The sequence below is a fragment of the Anolis carolinensis genome, chromosome 4 (assembly GCF_035594765.1).
Source record: "Anolis carolinensis isolate JA03-04 chromosome 4, rAnoCar3.1.pri, whole genome shotgun sequence".
NCBI lineage: Eukaryota > Metazoa > Chordata > Lepidosauria > Squamata > Dactyloidae > Anolis > Anolis carolinensis.
The window spans coordinates 237,216,211-237,235,571 of NC_085844.1; the positions used below are offsets into that span (position 1 = coordinate 237,216,211).

Genomic DNA, 19,361 nt, shown 5'->3' on the forward strand with positions numbered 1-19,361 from the left:
AAGGCAAGAGTCCGCGGGGAGACCCTCGTGGAACCTGGACCCTCCCTCACTCCCCGCTCCCTTCCCAGCAGTCACCTACGAGCCAATCGCTGCCTCTCTTTACCTCGATATGCAAATCCAAAGTGGGTGGGGAGCCAATGGGGGCCAGGACCGTGTTGTCTGCCACGCCTCCTCCTCCTCCCCGCAGGGACCCCCTCCCCTCCCATTAAGACCCCCGGCGAGGGATGGCTCGACTTGGCCGGAGTCGCCTCGCCTTGCTCGGCTCCTGCCCGCCTTTCCCAAGCGGCGCCTTTCTCCTCCGGCTCCTTCCTTCCTCCCGGTCCACCTGGGACACCATGGGAGAGCCAAGCGATAACGGATTTAGCTCTGTGCAAGAGCAGACGCAGCGAGGCTAAAGCGAGGCATGGACCCGGTGCTGAGCCTGCGCCCCTTCCTCCTCCAGGACTAAAGCTCCACCAGCAACAGCAACAACGACGTTATTAGCGCCTTCCAGACGCCCGGAGTAATTTTGCAAACTGCAGAGTTTTGTTCCTTCTCGAGTGGACGGGTTTTGCCTCAATCAAGGTGGAGGAGGCCATTTGGAGTTCATGGAGCCGGGATTTCTGCTGTTTGTTGGACTTTCCATTTTCTCCAGCACAGGTAAAGGGGGAAAGGAGGCCCGTTGGGCTGGGTTCGCGGGTACAGAGGGATCCCTTTGGGCGGAGTGGGATTTCTGTGACTGGGAACACGTGGATCTCCCAGCGAATTCCCCCAGAATGGGAGGAAATCCAGCCCTCAAGGCACCAGGTTCAGAGTACATTTGGGAGCTAAGCAGGGCCGGCCCTGGGTAGTGCTAGGATGGGACAACCAATCCCAGGTGCTGTAGGAATTCAGGAATTTTATCCACATTGTGTAGCTTTGGGACAGAGATAAACACAGGAACTTTCTGCACAGAATATCAAGGCAGAAAATCCCACAGTATCTGCATGGATGGGAGGTGGACAACCAATCCCAGGTGCTGTAGGAATTCGGGAATTGTATCCACATTGTTTAGCTTTGGACAGAGATAAACTCAGGGCCTTTCCACACAGCCATATAACCCAGAATATCAAGCAAAAAATCCCACAATATCTGCATGGATGGGAGGTGGACAACCAATCCCAGGTGCTGTAGGAATTCGGGAATTGGATCCACATTGTTTAGCTTTGGACAGAGATAAACTCAGGGCTCCTCCAACACAGCCATATAACCCAAAATATCAAGCAGAAAATCCTACAATATGTGCTTTGAACTGGGATATCTGAGTCCATACTGTCATATATTCCAGTTCAACGCAGATTAAAGGTAAAGGTTTCCCCTGACGTTAAGTCCAGTCATGACCAACTCTGGGGGTAGGTGCTCATCTCCATTTCTAAGCCGAAGAGCCAGCGTTGTCCATAGACATCTCCAGGTCATGTGGTCGGCATGACTGCATGGAGCGCCGTTACCTTCCCACCAGAGCAGTACCTATTGATCTACTCACATTGGCATGCTTTCGAACTGCTAGGTTGGCAGAAGCTGGAGCTAACAGCGGGTGCTTACTCAGCTCCCGGGTTTCGAACCTGCGACCTTTCGGTCTGCAAGTTCAGCAGCTCAGCGCTTTAACACACTGTGCCACCGGGGCTCCATTCCACACAGCTATATAACCCAGAAAATCAAGCAAAAATCCCACAGTATCTGCATGGATGGGAGGTGGACAACCAATCCCAGGTGCTGTAGGAATTCAGGAATTCGATCCACATTGTCTAGCTTTGGACAGAGATAAACCCAGGGCTCTTCCACACAGCCGTATAACCCAAAATATCAAGCAGAAAATCCTACAATACCTGCTTTGAACTGGGATATCTGAGTCCATACTGTCATATATTCCAGTTCAACACAGATAATCTGGGATTTTATTCAGCCTCAGTTTTGAGGTGCTTTGCATCTTCAGGAGGAGAATCCAAATATCCCCTTGCAACACCCCAAAGGAAAATGCAGATGCCTCCTCTTGCATGCTGTCTTTGCTACCCTGCTTGTCCCATGAAAAAGCCCCTGAGTCTTGAAGATCTATCTCACGTATGGGCAAACTTTGGCCCTCTGGGTGTTTTGGACTTCAACTCCCACAATTCCTAACAGTAGGCTGTTAGGAATTGTGGGAGTTGAAGTCCAAAACACCCAGAGGGCCAAAGTTTGCCCCTGCCTAGTCTAACTTGATGCATTTTGCACAGGGAACTTGAAGGGCAGCCCTAAAGAGTAGTCTGGCAGAGACATAGCACCAATTGCATGCCATGCCAGTAGCTTCAAGGCAAGTGAATATCTGCAGATTTCCATGCAAAGCCTGACATTTTCCTATTTTGGATTACAACTCCCAACGATTGTGGCCCACTTGGCCACTCCATGCATCTGACAAGGTCAGAATTGCCATCTGGGAAAACCTAAGTGTGTTTGTTTTTAAGGTGCCACAAGACTCCACCATAGATTTAACAGTTTTAAGATCCCCATTCCTGGTTAAAATTGTAGCCGCCCTGGTTTAAAAAAGTATCCTTCCCAAGATCTGCTTAAATGCACTTGCCTGGGAGTCTAAGTTGAAGAGCCGGCATTGTCTGTAGACACCTCTAAGGTCATGTGGCTGGCATGACTGCATGGAGTGCCATTGCCTTCTTACTAGAGCAGTACCTATTGATCTACCCACATTTGCATGTTTTTGAACTGCTAGGTTGGCAAAAGCTGGAGCTAATAGCAGGAGCTCACCCTACTCCCCAGATTCGAACCGCCAACCTTTCGGTCAGCAAATTCAACAGCTCAGCGATTTAACCTGCTGCATCATTACGGGATTAATGAAAATCAACTGGGTTAAGATTGGGATTTAAATTGATCACTCAATCAATATATCAATCAAATAGTGGGTGATCTCTAGTTTCCGATAGATCCACGCTGGTTGCTTATTCTCAGCTAGTGATTCCAGAAAGGAACAAAGAATAAACAACCCAGTGGGAACACTTGGGGTGGGGTGGTGGTGGTGGAACCAGAAATTGATTTTATGCATCTGTGAGGATTTTTCAGTTTGGATGTGGTGCAGAATAGCAGCCCTGCAAGACAGTTTTGTGCATGCCATTGGCCTATGATGCTCGACAACGATCTTCTTGAGCCATTACTTTGGATCTAGCTTCTCTTAGTGGACTTCAGGGTGGTGAAGCAACAACAATGGTATATTTCACAAGACTGAAGTCTATCCAACTTTCTTGGTCAGTGTTGTGAAAAATGCTGGTAGATCCAGAAAGTCTACTGCTTTGCTTTTAATAATGCAATTACTTAAATTGCATTATGTGTGAAAAACAAATTTTTGTACAGTAGAGAGTAAGATAAGAACAACAAAACCTTAGTTCAGGCATGTCATTTCTGAAAAATGTGCATCTCCTGTCTTAAAAAATACTTTGGTGAAAAAAATTGTTAACATATTGGGCTGCAATGGTTATTTATCTTAAATAAAAATCTCCATAGAGTTTTTTGTAGTCCATGAAATAGTGTCAGTCAAAATACAATAAAACTTAGGACATTTTTGAGACATCTTATTAGACAAGTGTCTTTTAGTGGAGTTTGGTATTTTCAGGGCTGAACAGAAGCGAATCAATTTTTTAATACTTGGCTGTGATATTCAGGAATGACTCTTGTCCAAGTATAATCTCTGGCAAAAGATTGTGTCTCTAGAAAAAGTAACCCCCCCCCCCCCAAGCTTGATATTGGTTAGAATGTGATATTGGGACATTGTCCTTTACCAGATATGGGGATTAGCTTTGGAATGATTTTAAGCACTTTAACGATGTAAAAAAGCCCCACAATATTAAGCCCAATAAAGATGTCACATTTGGCACAGTGTAAAAGTTGCACACAGGTATTATAGGGTGCAGTGTCTCAGAGAAGAAGATGCTGGTGTGTTGCTTCACTGATGCACTTAAAAATATGGTTGCAGTTTTTCTTGTGTAGATAAGCTGTCTCGTTTGCTTATTTCCTCCCCTTGCTGATTCTTTGATTAACTATTGCCATTGTTAAATAGGTTGACAGCTCCTGATTTGTTATCTGTTGAGGCTGTCACTCTATATGTTAAGTGCACAGATGCACAATTTATTTTCAAGTCCACATGCTGAGGATCATGAGCTTCAAAGTGGTGGGGTCATACTCCAAAAGGCAGGTGGTCTGTCTTTGAATTTCTCCCCAGATGTGGCCCATTTTCATCCGGAGCTGCCCCTTTCTGACTCAGTGTCTTTCCCTCCTTGACCTTTAGGCTTCTTGTTGCCCGTCTCTCGACCCCTGCTGCCTCCCAGCGGCAACGGCAGTGGGCTGAGGTCACCAGGGCTGCAGGAGAGAGTTGGCAAAGAAAGCGAGGCAACAACGGCAAGAAGGCTACTCTCGGTGACAGAAGCTGGCCCGGCGGAAGTGCACCGCCGACCCAAACGCTGCACTTGCTACACCTACAAGGATAAGGAGTGTGTATACTACTGCCACTTGGACATCATCTGGATCAACACCCCAGAGTGAGTGCGGAGATGTTGTTCTTGGTTGAGAAAAGTGGCCAGTGTTAAGTTCAGTGGAGCAGGGGAAGGCGTTGCTTGGGTCGAATCCCATCCAAAGGAAATAGCAGAACCTCTTTCCAGCTTTGAAAGTGCTTTGATCTTCTATGATTGACGTTTGTTTTTTGCTGTAGTTGTGTGCCTTCAGGTTGTTTATGATCTATGGTGACCCTAGGGTGACTCGTATTGGGTTTTTTAAGGGCTGAGTGTGTTTGACTGCTCCAAAGTTTCTTAGTAGGTTTCCATGGCTGAGTGGGTCATTGAACATAATAACATGGACCAATGTTCAGACACAATTTATCACAGAATAGAAGGAGAAACAGTTACAGGGTTGATTTGATTGCTTTCTGGAAACAGTTGGCTACCACTGGAAACAAAGTACAGTAGAGTCTCACTTATCCAACATAAACGGGTCGGCAGAATGTTGGATATGCGAATATGTTGGATAATAAGGAGGCATTAAGGAAAAGCCTATTAAACATCAAATTAGGTTATGATTTTACAAATTAAGCACCAAAACATCATGTTATACAACAATTTGACAGAAAAAGTAGTTCAATACATGGTAATGCTATGTAGTAATTACTGTATTTACGAATTTAGTACCGAGATATCATGATGTATTGAAAACATTGTCTACAAAAATGCATTGGATAATCCAGAACATTGGATAAGCAAGTGTTGGATAAGTGAGACTCTACTGTACTTGCTTAGGTGAATCTTTGAGGTGTTTGCAGTGGGTTCCCGATTTTATGTGTCCAAAGGGTATGTTCAGCTATTTTCTCTGTTCCACTGTTCTACATTATTGATACAGTAGAGTCTCACTTATCCAACACTCGCTTATCCAACGTTCTGGATTATCCAACGCATTTTTGTAGTCAATGTTTTCAATATATCGTGATATTTTGGTGCTAAATTCATAAATACAGTAATTACTACATAGCATTACTGCGTGTTGAACTACTTTTTCTGCCAAATTTGTTGTCTAACATGATGTTTTGGTGTTTCATTTGTAAAATAATAACCTAATTTGATGTTTAATAGGCTTTTCCTTAATGCCTCCTTATTATCCAACATATTCGCTTATCCAACATTCTGCCAGCCCGTTTATGTTGGATAAGTGAGACTCTACTGTATTTGTCTTATTTTTATTTATTTTATTCTATTCTATTTTTTGTGTTATGAAACAGTCAGAAAGAGCAGGGAGAAATGTACAAGTGGGAAACTTAGTTATTCCTCTATCCTTCTGTGTAATATTGTTGCAGTGCAGCCACGTCTCTGCATGGTTAAAGCTGTCCTTGATGCGCAGTTCATCAGATCTAGAATAATAATGCACTTGTGACGAATAAGAAAATATTGTATGATCAATTATTATTATCATTTCAACATTATTTCTTATTATTTCAACACTTTCTTAAAACTTATAATTTAAACACTTTTTAAAAACATGTCTCATTTAAGCATCTGAGGGCAAACAGATGTAAATTCCTGTAGTAATATTTTGTAGGGAAAAATGAGGCAGTTCTGAGCTCTATCAAAGTGCGGTATGTTCAGTAGCAGAATAGGCATATGAATACAGTTTTCTAGTTATAAGGCAGCGACAAGCAGACATAAGGCTGGCAAGATTAAGTTTCCTTTTGGCTAGAACCCCAAGGTTCACTAGCAGAAACCGAATTTGCAACATGACTGCTGGCTTTTTAATGACTGTTATTACTTCTGGTGTTGCAATTTAATTTTGTCACTCATTTTTAATGTCATTCTGTAATTATTAAATTTTTAAAATTGTTGTGGGGATGTTTGGCCACTTTTTATCTTCTTGGAGTATTTTTTCAAAAATTGAGTATGCCTCCTTAAAACCACTCGCTAGTGCCTCTAACAGTATATACTCATGTATAAGTCAACTTCACGTATAATTCAAAGGCAGGTTTTGGGGCAAAAATTATGGATTTTGATATAACCTTTGGATAAGTGGAGGATCATTCCCAGAGAGGAGATAGCACCAATGCTGCCTCGGGGAGCCAGCCGTCCCTGGCGGTTGTCACTGTCATTTCCAGCCATTCCAAAAAGCCAGAAGTGACACCACCATGGAGAGTGTAGAGCAGGGGTCCCCAAACTAAGGCCCGGGGGCCGGATGTGGCCCATCGAAGCTATTTATCCGGCCCCCACGGCACAAGGGCAGAAGCGGGTTGGACTAAATGACCCAAGGGGTCTCTTCTTCTCTTACAACCCTCCTCGTCCTCCTCCTCCTCCTCCTCCTCCTCCTTCTTCTTAACATTGAGGCTGGGTGGCCATCTGTCAGGGGTGCTTTGCTTGTGCTTTTGGTGCACAGAGGCAGAAGGGGATTGGACTCAATGGCCCAACGGGTCTCTTCCAACCCTCTTTGATATTATTATCGTTGTTGTTGTTTTTGTTTTATTATTATTATTATTATTGCTTGGTGGCCAACTATAGTCCGGCCCTCCAACAGTCTGAAGGATCGTGAACTGGCTCCCTGTTTTAAACGTTTGGGGACCCCTGGTGTAGAGTGTATTGGGTGATTCTTTCAGGTTCTCCAGGGACAAACTAAGCTCTTGCCCTTTTTTGGCTGTACTCAGAGAAGGGAGTGGTTCTTTATTCAATAGGAATTAGGTACAGTACTCACAATTACCTGTGGATAAGTCAACCTAGTTTTTTGGTTGTTTTTTTTGGCTAAAATGTCTAAACTTCTTCATGAGTATATAACAGGCTTAGGAATGGCCTGAGGCTCTTAGGAATTGTGGGAGTTGAAGTCCAAAACACCTGGGGAGCCAAAGTTTGCCCATGTCTCCTATATAGAGTAGTTCTCTAAAGCTTTTCTCTCTTGTCCTTTTGAAAACTTTCTCCACTTTTTTTCTTCCTCCCAACACTTTTCCTGCTTTTCTTAAGCCATATGAGTTGCCAGTGATACATACTGCTGTCAATGGCCTGTATTAGCAATGAGAAAGAAGCTGTCAAGTCCTTTAGTATACACCTGGTTTATAAATGTTTGAAGAGGTAGATGCAGCGGTGGCCACTTGCATGCTCCGTTGTGTGAAAAATGCATGGTGTGTACATTGCTGAGTTGTTCTCAAAAGCCAACATGTTTGTCATCCATACCCTACTGCCCTTCAAAGGAAATCTGCTACAAATAATAATTGTTATACTAACAAATTACTTGCAAATTCTAAGAACCAGGTGCAGTCTCATGGTGGCAGGTTAACTTTTGCTACAAACTGAGGAGGAAAGTGCCTCTAAATGCACGTTTTTGCCCAGGGATTTGTGACTAGTACTGGAATGTAATGGTGAGGTTCTTTTAATGACAATCTACATGTGTTGTTTCCCTTTAGCAATTCTGCAAATATTGAATTTCCACAAAGCCTGCCAATTCCTTGTTTGTACATGGAGGGTGTCCTTTTGGCAATATGGGAGTCAATGTTCACCTGTTAGTTTCAGAAGCAGAGAGAAACAGTTGAGTTCTGACTGGTGAAACTTTATACTTAACCAGATCCATCTAGAACCTCAGCCATCACATATTAAACATGTATCTGCAAATGTAACATTTGAATGTAGATATATCTCACACTCAGGCTAATAACTATAGTTGGTTATATGGCAAATGGGACTGTGAATCATCTTCCATCCTCCCCACACACATTTTTTCAATGTACAGTCCGTTGTGGAGTGCATACTTTAATCAGCATTAGAATACTGAATCGGGAACCGGCTATTATTCCAGAGGACTGAAACGGGAATAAGATATTGCACTAATTCCCATGCATCTATTCTTTGGTGTGTTCTGCAAACTCAGGTCTCATCTGTATTGCCGTAAAATGTAGATGCAGAATGCATTTAACTGTGTTGAACTGCGTTATATGGCACTGTATACTCAAACATCCAAGTTCAATGTAGTTAAATTGGGGAAGTTACTTTTTGTAGCACAGTTGCCAAATTTTGGGAATAGCAGGAACTGTAGTCCAAAAAGTAACTTCAGCTCCCATCTCCTTGTATGAATTTAATTTTTCATTTGTTTTCTTCTCAAGGGAGGGAATGTCTTCAAAAATTACACAGCCCAATACAGTAGAGTCTCGCTTATCCAATGTAAACGGGCCGGCAGAACGTTGGATAAGCGAATATGTTGGATAATAAGGAGAGATTAAGGAAAAGCTTATTAAACATCAAATTAGGTTATGATTTTACAAATTAAGCACCAAAACATCATGTTATACAACAAATTTGACAGAAAAGGTAGTTCAATTCGCAGTAATGCTATGTAGTAATTACTGTATTTACGAATTTAGCACCAAAATATCACGTTATATTGAAAACATTGACTACAAAAATGCGTTGGATAATCCAGAACGTTGGATAAGTGAGACTCTACTGTACATTTTTTCTTGATGTCTTGGTTTTTAGGCCTGTTCCTGGGGTTATTTGGGATGCCGATGCAGAAAATTGCATTGGATAGACCACATTAACTCTAATTTCTTAGATATGCGTATCATTGTTTTCTATGGGTGAGCAGACGATGACTGGTATATGGCTATATCTCAAAAAACTAGAGCCGATAGGGGAAAGCTAGTGCCATTTTTCGGAACCAGCTGATCAAATATACCCAGAAACAGGGCTAACATTTGAGGCACCAAAATGTGTGTTGGCCAATTTTATAGTTTTGAAAGCCTATTTGCAATTCAGGACATTTTCTATTCACAAATTCACACTTTTTTCTTTCTTTCTCAATAAGAAACGGCATGTCCTGTGCAAAAATGCTGTTTTCTGTTCAAAGCAGCTGTGTGTGTTTTTGCACCTAATTAAGTTTCAGCTGTGAAGGTTTTCAGAAGTCCAAGATTCTTGAAAATGTTTGAAAAACTTGTTTTTTTATTTCAAAACCTATTTTTCAAATAACGTCATCCACCCTTTCCATCCCTGGTTCCCATATTTACTCGTATCTATTGCTCACCTTTTTTGGTTAAGTTACATAGCCAAAAATGAGGTGTGCATTAAATTTGATGGCACATTAGGATCATGCATGTAAGCTCACCTGTGCCCCTCCAGGGAAGCCAGTCTTCCCAACTGGTCCCATTCATGATTCCTTCAAAACCTCCCAGCAGGTTTTTGAGGCGTACTGAATGAAGGCTTAGTTGGGAAGATGTCATCCGTCTGTCAGACTGAGACAGGCAATGTCACCATCCTCGGCCTGACTGAAGGGCACAACTTTCCCTTACCTGTTGGCCGTTCCAAGACTGGCAGCAAAATGAGCAATAGGCAAGGGGAAACCACGCATTACATTTGATAACAAATCTTTTTTTTGCAACATGCACCAAGGTACACATTATAACTGATGATGCATCATACTCGAGTAAATACGGGTGTTTGTGTTGATGTTGTACGGACTTTGTTGATACTTTGACTTTGAACGTTGTGCTTCTGTACAGATGTACATAGTTGTCTGGGGTGTGTGTACCTGTGTAGACACAGCCCACATTGCCTCATCCAGGTGGAGTGTGCCAAAAGCAAGTAGCAGAATCAGATAAGATGAGCACACTAGAGGGAAACCTACAAGGAACGAATGGGTAAAAGAATCCCTATGACGGACCATGTACATCAGCTGGTTTAGGAGGCAGACTTTGAGCAGTATAGGTAATCAAGATGACTAGTGTGGGAATTCTTTCTAGCCTTAGCAATGCAAATATTTGCTTTTCTTATCTGGTGCTATATTCTCCATATGTGTGAAAGGCCTTAGGGAGAGTCAGTTTCTCTGGTTTTTACAGTGGTTTTGAGAAGATAAGAATAACAGAGTATAAGACTTCTTTGTGCACATATTGCATTGCGCTCTCTGTATGGAAAGTGGAGATGTATGTCCTTGGTCATTCCATCTTCTCATGAGATCTATTTTTGTCACTGTATTCTCCTCACATCTGAACACCGCAAGTGTTTCATGGATTCTTTGCAGAAATCCACATTTTTGTGTGCATAAATACATATATGTGTTTTCAAAGGCTTTCATGGCTGGGATCACAGGGTTGTTGTATGTTTTCCGGGCTGTATGGTCATGTTCTAGAACATGGCCATACAGCCCGGAAAACATACAACAGCCTCCAATACATATGTGGTTTTATGTTTAAAAGTGTTCTTTATGAGGAGAGATTCTTTTTGTGTGTGCGGAAAATGTTTTTTTCTTACAGAAAACATATGCATCTAGCAATGTAGAATAATTACTTTAGGATGTTAGACTCTCAGGAGGAAACTCATTGCTCTGTAATCCTTCCTTTTGTGGCCAGTAAACGGATAACAGACAGCATTCTTTCCATCCGTGGCAGAAAGCTACCATGTGCAAAGAAAACTGGTAGTATAAGCTTTGTAAACAAAGATTGACTCTGCACTGCAGAATTAATGCAGTTTGACACCACTTTAACTGCCATGGTTCAATGCTATGGAATCATGGAAGTTGTAGTTTGGTGAAGCACTCTTTGGCAGAGAAGGCAAAAGACCTTATACAAAGACAACTCCCATTATTCCGTAGTATTGAACCATGGCAGTTAAAATGGTATCAAACTACATTAGTTCTAAAGTGTAGATTTGCTCTAAGTTACTTTTTCAGTTAGTTCTCTCACTTTGTCTGGAAGGTGCTCCAAGATCCCTTTGAATATAGATATTCCAGAAAGCTAGTGTGTTCCTGAAGATTCTACTTTATCTTTCTTCCCAGTGCTTCTGTGAGCCTTCTATATCTGAAGAACTCTTTTTCATGAGTGTTTTTCTGTCAAGTAAGTGGGGCTGCGAACTTTCACTCCTGTAACCTTAAAGAGCCTTAATAATTAACCACTTGCCTGGAACCCGAAATTGCAAGTGAGCGGTAGGAGCTCACTTTTCTCTTCATCATAAACATTGAGTGGCCTCCACCCATGCAGCAATCTGCCCCACCTCTCATAACCTCCAGTAGGATGGTGATTTCCTTAAGCTTACATACTAAATTGTCACTTGGAATCCTGCTAATGACGCATGCAGTTGTATGTTCTTTTATGGTTTCCTAATGCTGTCCATTGAAATTCTGTTAGTGAGACATGCAGGTACATGTACTTGATGGTTATTGCATTTACAAGCATCCAGCCCCTCCATCTGCACTGATCTTTATCTACTTAATTTCCTTCCCTGTTATCGGGCACTCCCTGTGTCCATTGAGTTCTAGGTTGGCCAGGCAATGTTTGACTGTGTACCTAATGAGGTATGATCATCCCCCTCCTTGCTGGCCTTTCATTCGCAAATTAAAACCTTTCTGTGGAGCCAAGCCTTCCCAGATGAACAATAATAGGCACTGCCAGTTGGATAAATAATTTGATAATACCTAACAAATAACTTCAGTGGCCGGAGGTTATGGATATCTGTAAATGGTGCTTGCTGCCTGTTTTTAAAATTGTTTTATTTGATATGTTAATTGGGTTTTTTATATTAAGATATGATGTTTTAATCTGATTATGTATTGCGGTCGGATGTATTTGTATGCATTTTATATGTTGTATGCCGCTTTAAATCCCACCCACAGGAGAAAAGTGGGATATAAATGAATAAATAAATAAATAATTTCTCCAGCTGAATGCAGAAAGTGGTGGCCATTCTTAGGAGGTCCTGGGAGGGTTATGTTATCTATGTGTGTTACTTGTGATTCAGGAACGCAACCAGCTTGTTTCCTTGCCACTTCCTATTCCCTGTTTGCTAAAAGGCTGGTGTGTTTGTGTGTGTGTGTTCATCGGCAGCTCTGCAGTGCAATATCCACCATCCCTAAGTGATGGTGGACCAATCTGTGCATTTGATGGGTAAAGGTGAAGGTTTTCCCCTGACATTTAGTCTAGTCGTGTCCGACTCTGAGAGTTGGTGCTCATCTCCATTTCTAAGCCGAAGAGCCAGTGTTGTCTGTAGACATCTCCAAGGTTATGTAGCCAGCATTACTTGATGGAGTGCCGTTACCTTCCTGCCGGAGTAGTACTTATTGATCTACTCACATTTGCATGTTTTCAAACTGCTAGGTTGGCAGAAGCTGGGGCTAACAGAAGGAGCTCACCCCGCTCCACTTTTTTGAACCACCGACCTTTTGGTCAACAAGTTCAACAGCTCAATGGTTTAATCTGTTGAGCCACCGGGGGCTCCTTGGGCATTTTATAAGTTTTTGAAAATGAATTGAAAAAAATCCCATTCATCTTCAGTAGGTACAATGTTTCCAGTGTGTTGAAGACAATATTGTATCTCCTTGCTATAATAATAAAGATGTTAAGGAAGAAACCATGTTGTTTCTGCCCTTTTTGTAGTTATTTAGGTGGAGGAGGAAGGAGCCAACTGTGGTTGGATATACAGCAATGTAAAGCCAGACTTTTGAGAATGGACATTGCAAAGTTCTCTACCTGGATGGTTGGGTCTGTCATTTTAAGTTTTCTCACAGTTGCTTTGTTTTAAAAAAAGAGTTTTTGAAGACAGCAAAAAAGAGAGAGGCTATTTTAATAGTGTCCTTATATAAAGGCAAACCAAGCCTCATGTTCCCTTGGCCCTGTTTCCCTTGTAGCCTGAGACTCATTTGTTCGTTTGCAGCCAGCATACTTCTGCTATTAGTTTGAAGATTCATTCCAACTTTCAGGAGAAAGATCCTCAAAGCTGCTCTAAGATTGAGATTATTGAGATGGAACAACATAAAACGAAACCCAAATTCCACCCAAAGACACACAGTTCTGTGGTTGTGAGACCTCTGGCTGACAAGTAGGACCACAGAATCCTTCCTTTCATCCCTTTATTTATGGGGAAATGTTGTGGGAGTACATAGTCATGTTGGAGTGTGGGGTGGAGGAAAGAAGCTCTCTGTGACCATATTACCTATGGAGACACTGGCTGTTAGTAATTTTTGAGTATCTAACTTCAGCAAATATGTGCATCTCTTTTGGACACGGCAGAGAAGTATGTTCTCTGACGTTTATATTCACATGGTCACCCACACTCAGCCATGCTGATTCTTACAAGAGGTGAAGCAATTCAGACCAAAGGTATCTGGATCCTCAGAGCTACTGAGTGAAGAAGTGGATGCATTTGAGAACCTGATCTAATTTTTCCTCCTCAGCTGAGCTAAAGTTGACTGCTTCTTTATGGTCTTAATCCCTCTCTCCCTAATTAATGAATAGGGCTACTATATTCTGAAGGTGGCTCCCGTACCTTTGATGGTTATATAGAAGACGAGATTTCAGCAGGTATTGTTTGCCATGCAACCAGGTAATAAATAACACCTGCTGAAATTCCCTCTTCCACACAAAAGAGATGGGAGCCTTTTAATTATAGGTATAAGAGTCCTTTCCAGATTTCACTCTGATAACCTTATAAAAAACAGCAGCAATGATTGGCAGCTAAGCTTTGAATACCATAAAATCACTCTGGAGGACCTACCAATTCCCAGAGAAGTGTCTTCTCTAGGCATCTAGCATGATTTTATGGTCAGTTTACACCAGAAGTTCTGCTGGAAGTTGACCATAGAATTGTACCAGAGATATCTCCAGATATTTGTTGATCCTTCAGTGATAGTCTGTGGTATGCTTTGGCTGGAAACACAAGACATAATTCATCACAGATAAGAAAAATAGGTTTCCAGATTGTATGTGGAAAGCATTTTACGTGAAAAGTCTGTTCCAGGGTGCTTGTTATGGCAGTTGAGTGCACGACTTCACAAGTTAAACATATTAGAGTGGCCAAGGGAATGCATTTTGAACCAAGTTGTGCCAAGCTTAGATGTTGCTTCCACCACAAGCTCACTTACATCAAAGGATTTCTGATATAAGTGTATGCAAAATACTTTAAAGTTCTGTATAAATATTGAATGTTGCTGTTACTGTGGCACGGGAAAACAGCGGGTTGCCTAAAGGCAGTCATTTATTTGTTTCAGACAGCCAGGGAGCAATTAATTAAAGGATGCATTTGAAGTAAAACAAAAATAGTAATAAACATGCCTGTCAATTTTGTGAACTAAATAATGGCTGAGATCCTGGATGAGGAGATGTATTACCAAGCTCCACAAAGGCATCCCACCTCCTGTCACTTCTCGGCTATGCATTGCTGGGTGGTGGATCAGGGCTAAAGGCAGCAGGTTAAAGGGGAGCTGAGCATGTCTGATTGTTGCTCCAGACACCAAGATTCAAACGACAGGAAAAGACCACATAAACATTAGGGAAAACCTCCTAATAGTAAGGTCTGTTCATTAGTGGAATATGCTACCTTGACCTGTGGTCAAATTTCCTTCTCTGGAGGCTTTTAAGCTGAGGCTGGATGGCCATCTGTAAGGGGTGCTTTCTGCTGTTATTTCCAACATCATGCTATATTAGGGAGTATTCCTTGATTGTTTAATTTTAACATAGGACTTGGATAATTCATCACAAAAACGAAGATAATGATGTGTTGAGGCCAACTGCAATGCAATCATGATGAGAAAATGCTTTTGGACCCACTGCTTATTTAATCGATGCTTTAGTATGCTTTAAAAAGGGACTTTCTAAGCTCTGGCCCAGTGCACATTTCTTTGTTTGATTTCTTTATGTGAATATTTGAAAATAGTTTTGTCTTGGGAACTATCTTGATAATTTCCTATATTATGTACATTTTTTGAAACTGTAAGCCACTTTGAGCACAACATGGAAAAATAGCATACAAGTCAACAGGGAAAACAAACATTTTTAATGTGAAAAGAAGGACTAGAATTCTCGTTGTTGTAATGGAAATTTAAGTTTGATTTTTTTGATGCCTTTCAATTAATTTGTATAATTCAATTAGAATTGAATTAGAATTGCTTTGCAACAGATGCTGCCCTTGGAAAGCTTGTTAGGATATGTGAAGTAATAGTAATATGTGTCATTGAGCATGCACAGAAAGTCTTGTTTTTCTGTCTCTTTTTATTTGCAATGGTAGCACAATGTTTAGGTTACAATCTCTTAAAAATATATACATGAAGTAGCTTTAGCTCCTAAAAACAGGAAAGAAGAGTGCATATTCAAGTGATTTTCTTTTATTCATAATATGTGCAACTACAGCTCAAAGATGATAATATTGAGCTTCTGCAATCAAATATTTCAAATCTCTTTAAAAATTTGCATGAAGGGCTTCAGCATACTTCTGAATTACAGTAACTATAAACTCCTGGTGAAAACTTGTAACATGTCCCCTCCCCACAAAAAAAAGCCAACCTTCCCTCATCCCATACATGCAGTCATCAACCATGAAAAAAGTTTTACCTTCAAGTTAATGTTACATAGTTCTCATTTCCAAAAAAACCAAAAAAAACAAAAAACAAAACAAAAACAAAACACCCAGTCAAAGAGTTCAGTAACTTCATTTACTATTTTGGAACATTTGGGTCATTAATAAGGGATTACTTGTAATTTTCATGAATGTTTTATTCTGATAAATAATGGGGCTGCCAATTGGCTATTAAGCCAATTTATTTTATCTTTTTAAAAAAATCTTCATTGCTTAGTCATGAATTAACTTACTAGGATCAGTTTTCTTGCAAATTCACATTCACTCTGGGTTGACAGCCAATGTGGTGCAATGGTTTGAGCATTGGACTATTAACCTTATCACATGGGGACGAAATCAGCGGCATGTGCTGGTTCGCCTTCTCTGTCAAGACAGAGCCCATCGGGTCCTATTATATGTTGCACTGCAACTTTTAATGGAAAAGGCAAACCAGCACATGCTGCCATGGCGGCAATATGGGAGGCTTCCCATGTTGTCTTCGATCAGTGGGGGTAAATGGGGAGAGGGGAGATGCATTCATGGGTAAGTTGGGTGATGAGGGGCATTCCCCACGCCACCAGACATGCACCACTGGAATTGCCATGATCCATGGTGATTCCTGCAGCACATGTGAAGAGGTCATATGACTCTGGAGACCAGGGTCATCAGTGGCTGTGCTTCAAATTGGAAGGAGGTCTTGAATGGAATGCCACAGGGTTTTGTCCTGGAGCGGGCACTCTTCAATGTTTTTACTGAAGATTTAGATCAGGGGTCCTCAAACTTTTAAAGCAAAGGGCCGGTCCACAATCCTTCAGACTGTGGAGGGGCCGAATTATCATTTGGAAAAAAACCCGAACAAATTCCTATGCACACTGCACATGTCTTATTTGTAGTGCAAAACAGCAACAACAACAATGAAAGAACAATACAATGTTTAAAAATGAAAACAATTGTAACCAACATAAACCTATCAGGATTTCAATGGGAAGTGTGGGCCTGCTTCTGGCCAATGATATAGTCAGGTTAATTAGGATTGTTGTTGTTGTGTGCCTTCAAGTCATTTCAGACTTTGGGCGAGCCTAAGTCCAAAATTATTTACTTATTCATTTACTACATTTATTTATTACATTTATATCCCGCCCTTCTCACCCCGAAGGGGACTCAGAGCAGCTGTATGTACATACAATATATTATATTAGTAGCATAGCACAATATTAGCATTATATATTACTATATTGAACTATACCACTATACTGTAATATTATATGTAATATATATCATATAATTAATATTATTATATGGTATTATTAATATTATATAGTATAACATTATAATATTTTATCAATATTATATGTATATATAATATATTATATTATTTAAAATGATATAAAAATATATTATAAAACTGAGGGCGGGGGCCAGGTAAATGACCTTGGAGGGCCGCATCTGGCCCCCGGGCCTTAGTTTGGAGACCCCTGATTTAGATAATCGGGAGAAGAGAGTTCTTCTCAGATTCAGAGACATTTCAAAACTGCAAGGGGTAGCTACTACACTGAAAGGTATAAGCAGAACTTAAAGGGATCTTGATAAACTAGAGAACAGGGTTGAAATTAATACAATGAAATTCAACGGACAGAAATGAAAATTGTATACTCCAGTCACAAAAAACCCCAAAAGTAAACATATAGGATGGTGGATATTTGACTCAGCAGCACTAGATGTGAAAATAACCTTGGGATTATTGTTGATGATTAGCCTGCAGGATACTACTGCAAACAAAGAAGGCAAATGTCATCTTAGACCCCTTCCACACTGCCCTATATCCCAGGATCTGATCCCAGATTATCTGGCAGTATACTCATATAATCCAGTTCAAAGCAGATAATCTGGGATCAGATCCTGGGATATAGGGCAGTATAGATCCAGCCTTAGTCTGTATAATTTCTTAAGCTGAGGAAGAAACAGTCCCCCTATATTCTGCGCCAATCAAGCCTCATCTGAAGTAGTGCTCTCTGCTCTGGGTGCCTGATTTTAAGGGGAATACAGACAAGCTGGAGCAAGTTCAGAAAAGGGCAGTGTGGATGTTAAGAAGCACGGAGAACAAAACCTATGAGGTGGGCATGTTAAACTTGGCAAAGAGAAGATTGACAGGTGACCTGGTTGCTAGCTTGTTCTCTGCTTCTTCAGAGAGTAGGCTTAGGACTATTGGTTTTAAGTTAGAAGAAAGCAGATTGTGAGTGAACACTGAAAAGAACATTGACCTCGAGAGCAGGTTGGAGTGGAACCATTTGCTGAAAGGTGTTGAGGTCTCCTTTTGTGGACATCTTCAAAAAGAGGCTACCATCTGGGAGATTCTCTAGCTGGAGATCTTGCCTTGAGCAGAAAGCTGGACTTGATTCTTTATGGGAACCCGTCCAAGATTGTACAGTTCTATAATTCTATATAGACATACATTTCCAATTAAAAACTCCTGTGTAATAGCAAGCAACTTCACAAGGCAGCTGCAGATGTTAGCCCTTTAAAAAGGTCTTGAAAATAATATTACTATCCGGCTGCAATATGCACTCCATATGTATTTTCACTGTGGCATTTTTATGTCAGAGGATATAAATCATCTAATTTCCCAAAGTGTGTATGTGTGAAGAGCTACAATGGCACCGAAGAACATTTTTATCGAAATCTCTAAGCTTGGTGTGAATTCTGCTTCCATGCCTCACTGGAGGTTTTGGCTGGATAGATAGTACAGTGTTGAGAAATATGATGCAATACTGATGTGACTCTTATTCCTGATGGCTCACTGTGCAGTTGCTGTTATACTGCCTCTTCCATAAGCTCCAACCAGCATAGCCAATGGTATGATATTGGAGGGATACATGATTCCTACCCTTGCTTACCCTACTTGTTTGCTGCAGTTCTTCAGCAGACTTGTTCAGTAGCTCTTCACCAGACGCACCTAACACAAAACTACAGCAACCATTTCTGTCCCAGGGTATATGGACAGTACTGTGCTGTAACAGTTTCATACCTTTTTGATTGTCTTAGTTTCATCTTAAAACCTCTTGGAATTTGTAGTTTAGTGAGATACTAAGGATTATTTGCTAGAGAAGTCTAATGCAGCCCTCTGACCTATAGACATGAAACTACTCTAAGCCAAGGGACTGATTGTTTTAAGGCACCTTGGGAACTGCAGTTTGGAGCAATGCACTATTTCTCTGTAGTAGAAAATTCTGGTTATCTCTCTAAATTATAAATCTCCAATTTTTAAAGGCTGGAACTATTTATTTATTTATTTTACAGCATTTATATTCTGCCCTTCTCAGCCCGAAGGGGACTCAGGGTGGATCATATTACACATATAGGCAAACATTCAGTGCCTTTTAACATAGAACAAAGACAAACAAACATAGGCTCCGAGCGGGCCTCGAACTCATGACCTCCTGGTCAGAATGATTCATTGCAGTGATTCATTGCAGCTGCTCTCCAGCCTGCGCCACAGCCCGAGATGTGATGGTTAAGGAAATATGAATCTGGTATAATAGTGTTGTA

The 19,361-nt window shown here is 41.1% G+C and overlaps 1 protein-coding gene across 1 annotated transcript in view; it reads left to right on the top strand.

Moving 5' to 3' along the window:
- Positions 1 to 206: 206 nt before the first annotated feature.
- edn3 (endothelin 3) overlaps positions 207 to 19,361 on the top strand; it is an 83,498-nt gene continuing 64,343 nt past the window's right edge. The window contains exons 1-2 of the mRNA XM_062978993.1: positions 207 to 639; positions 4,283 to 4,532. Of these exons, the coding sequence (XP_062835063.1) occupies positions 588 to 639; positions 4,283 to 4,532 (302 nt within the window). The 5' untranslated portion in view covers positions 207 to 587. The remainder of the gene's footprint in view (positions 640 to 4,282; positions 4,533 to 19,361) is intronic.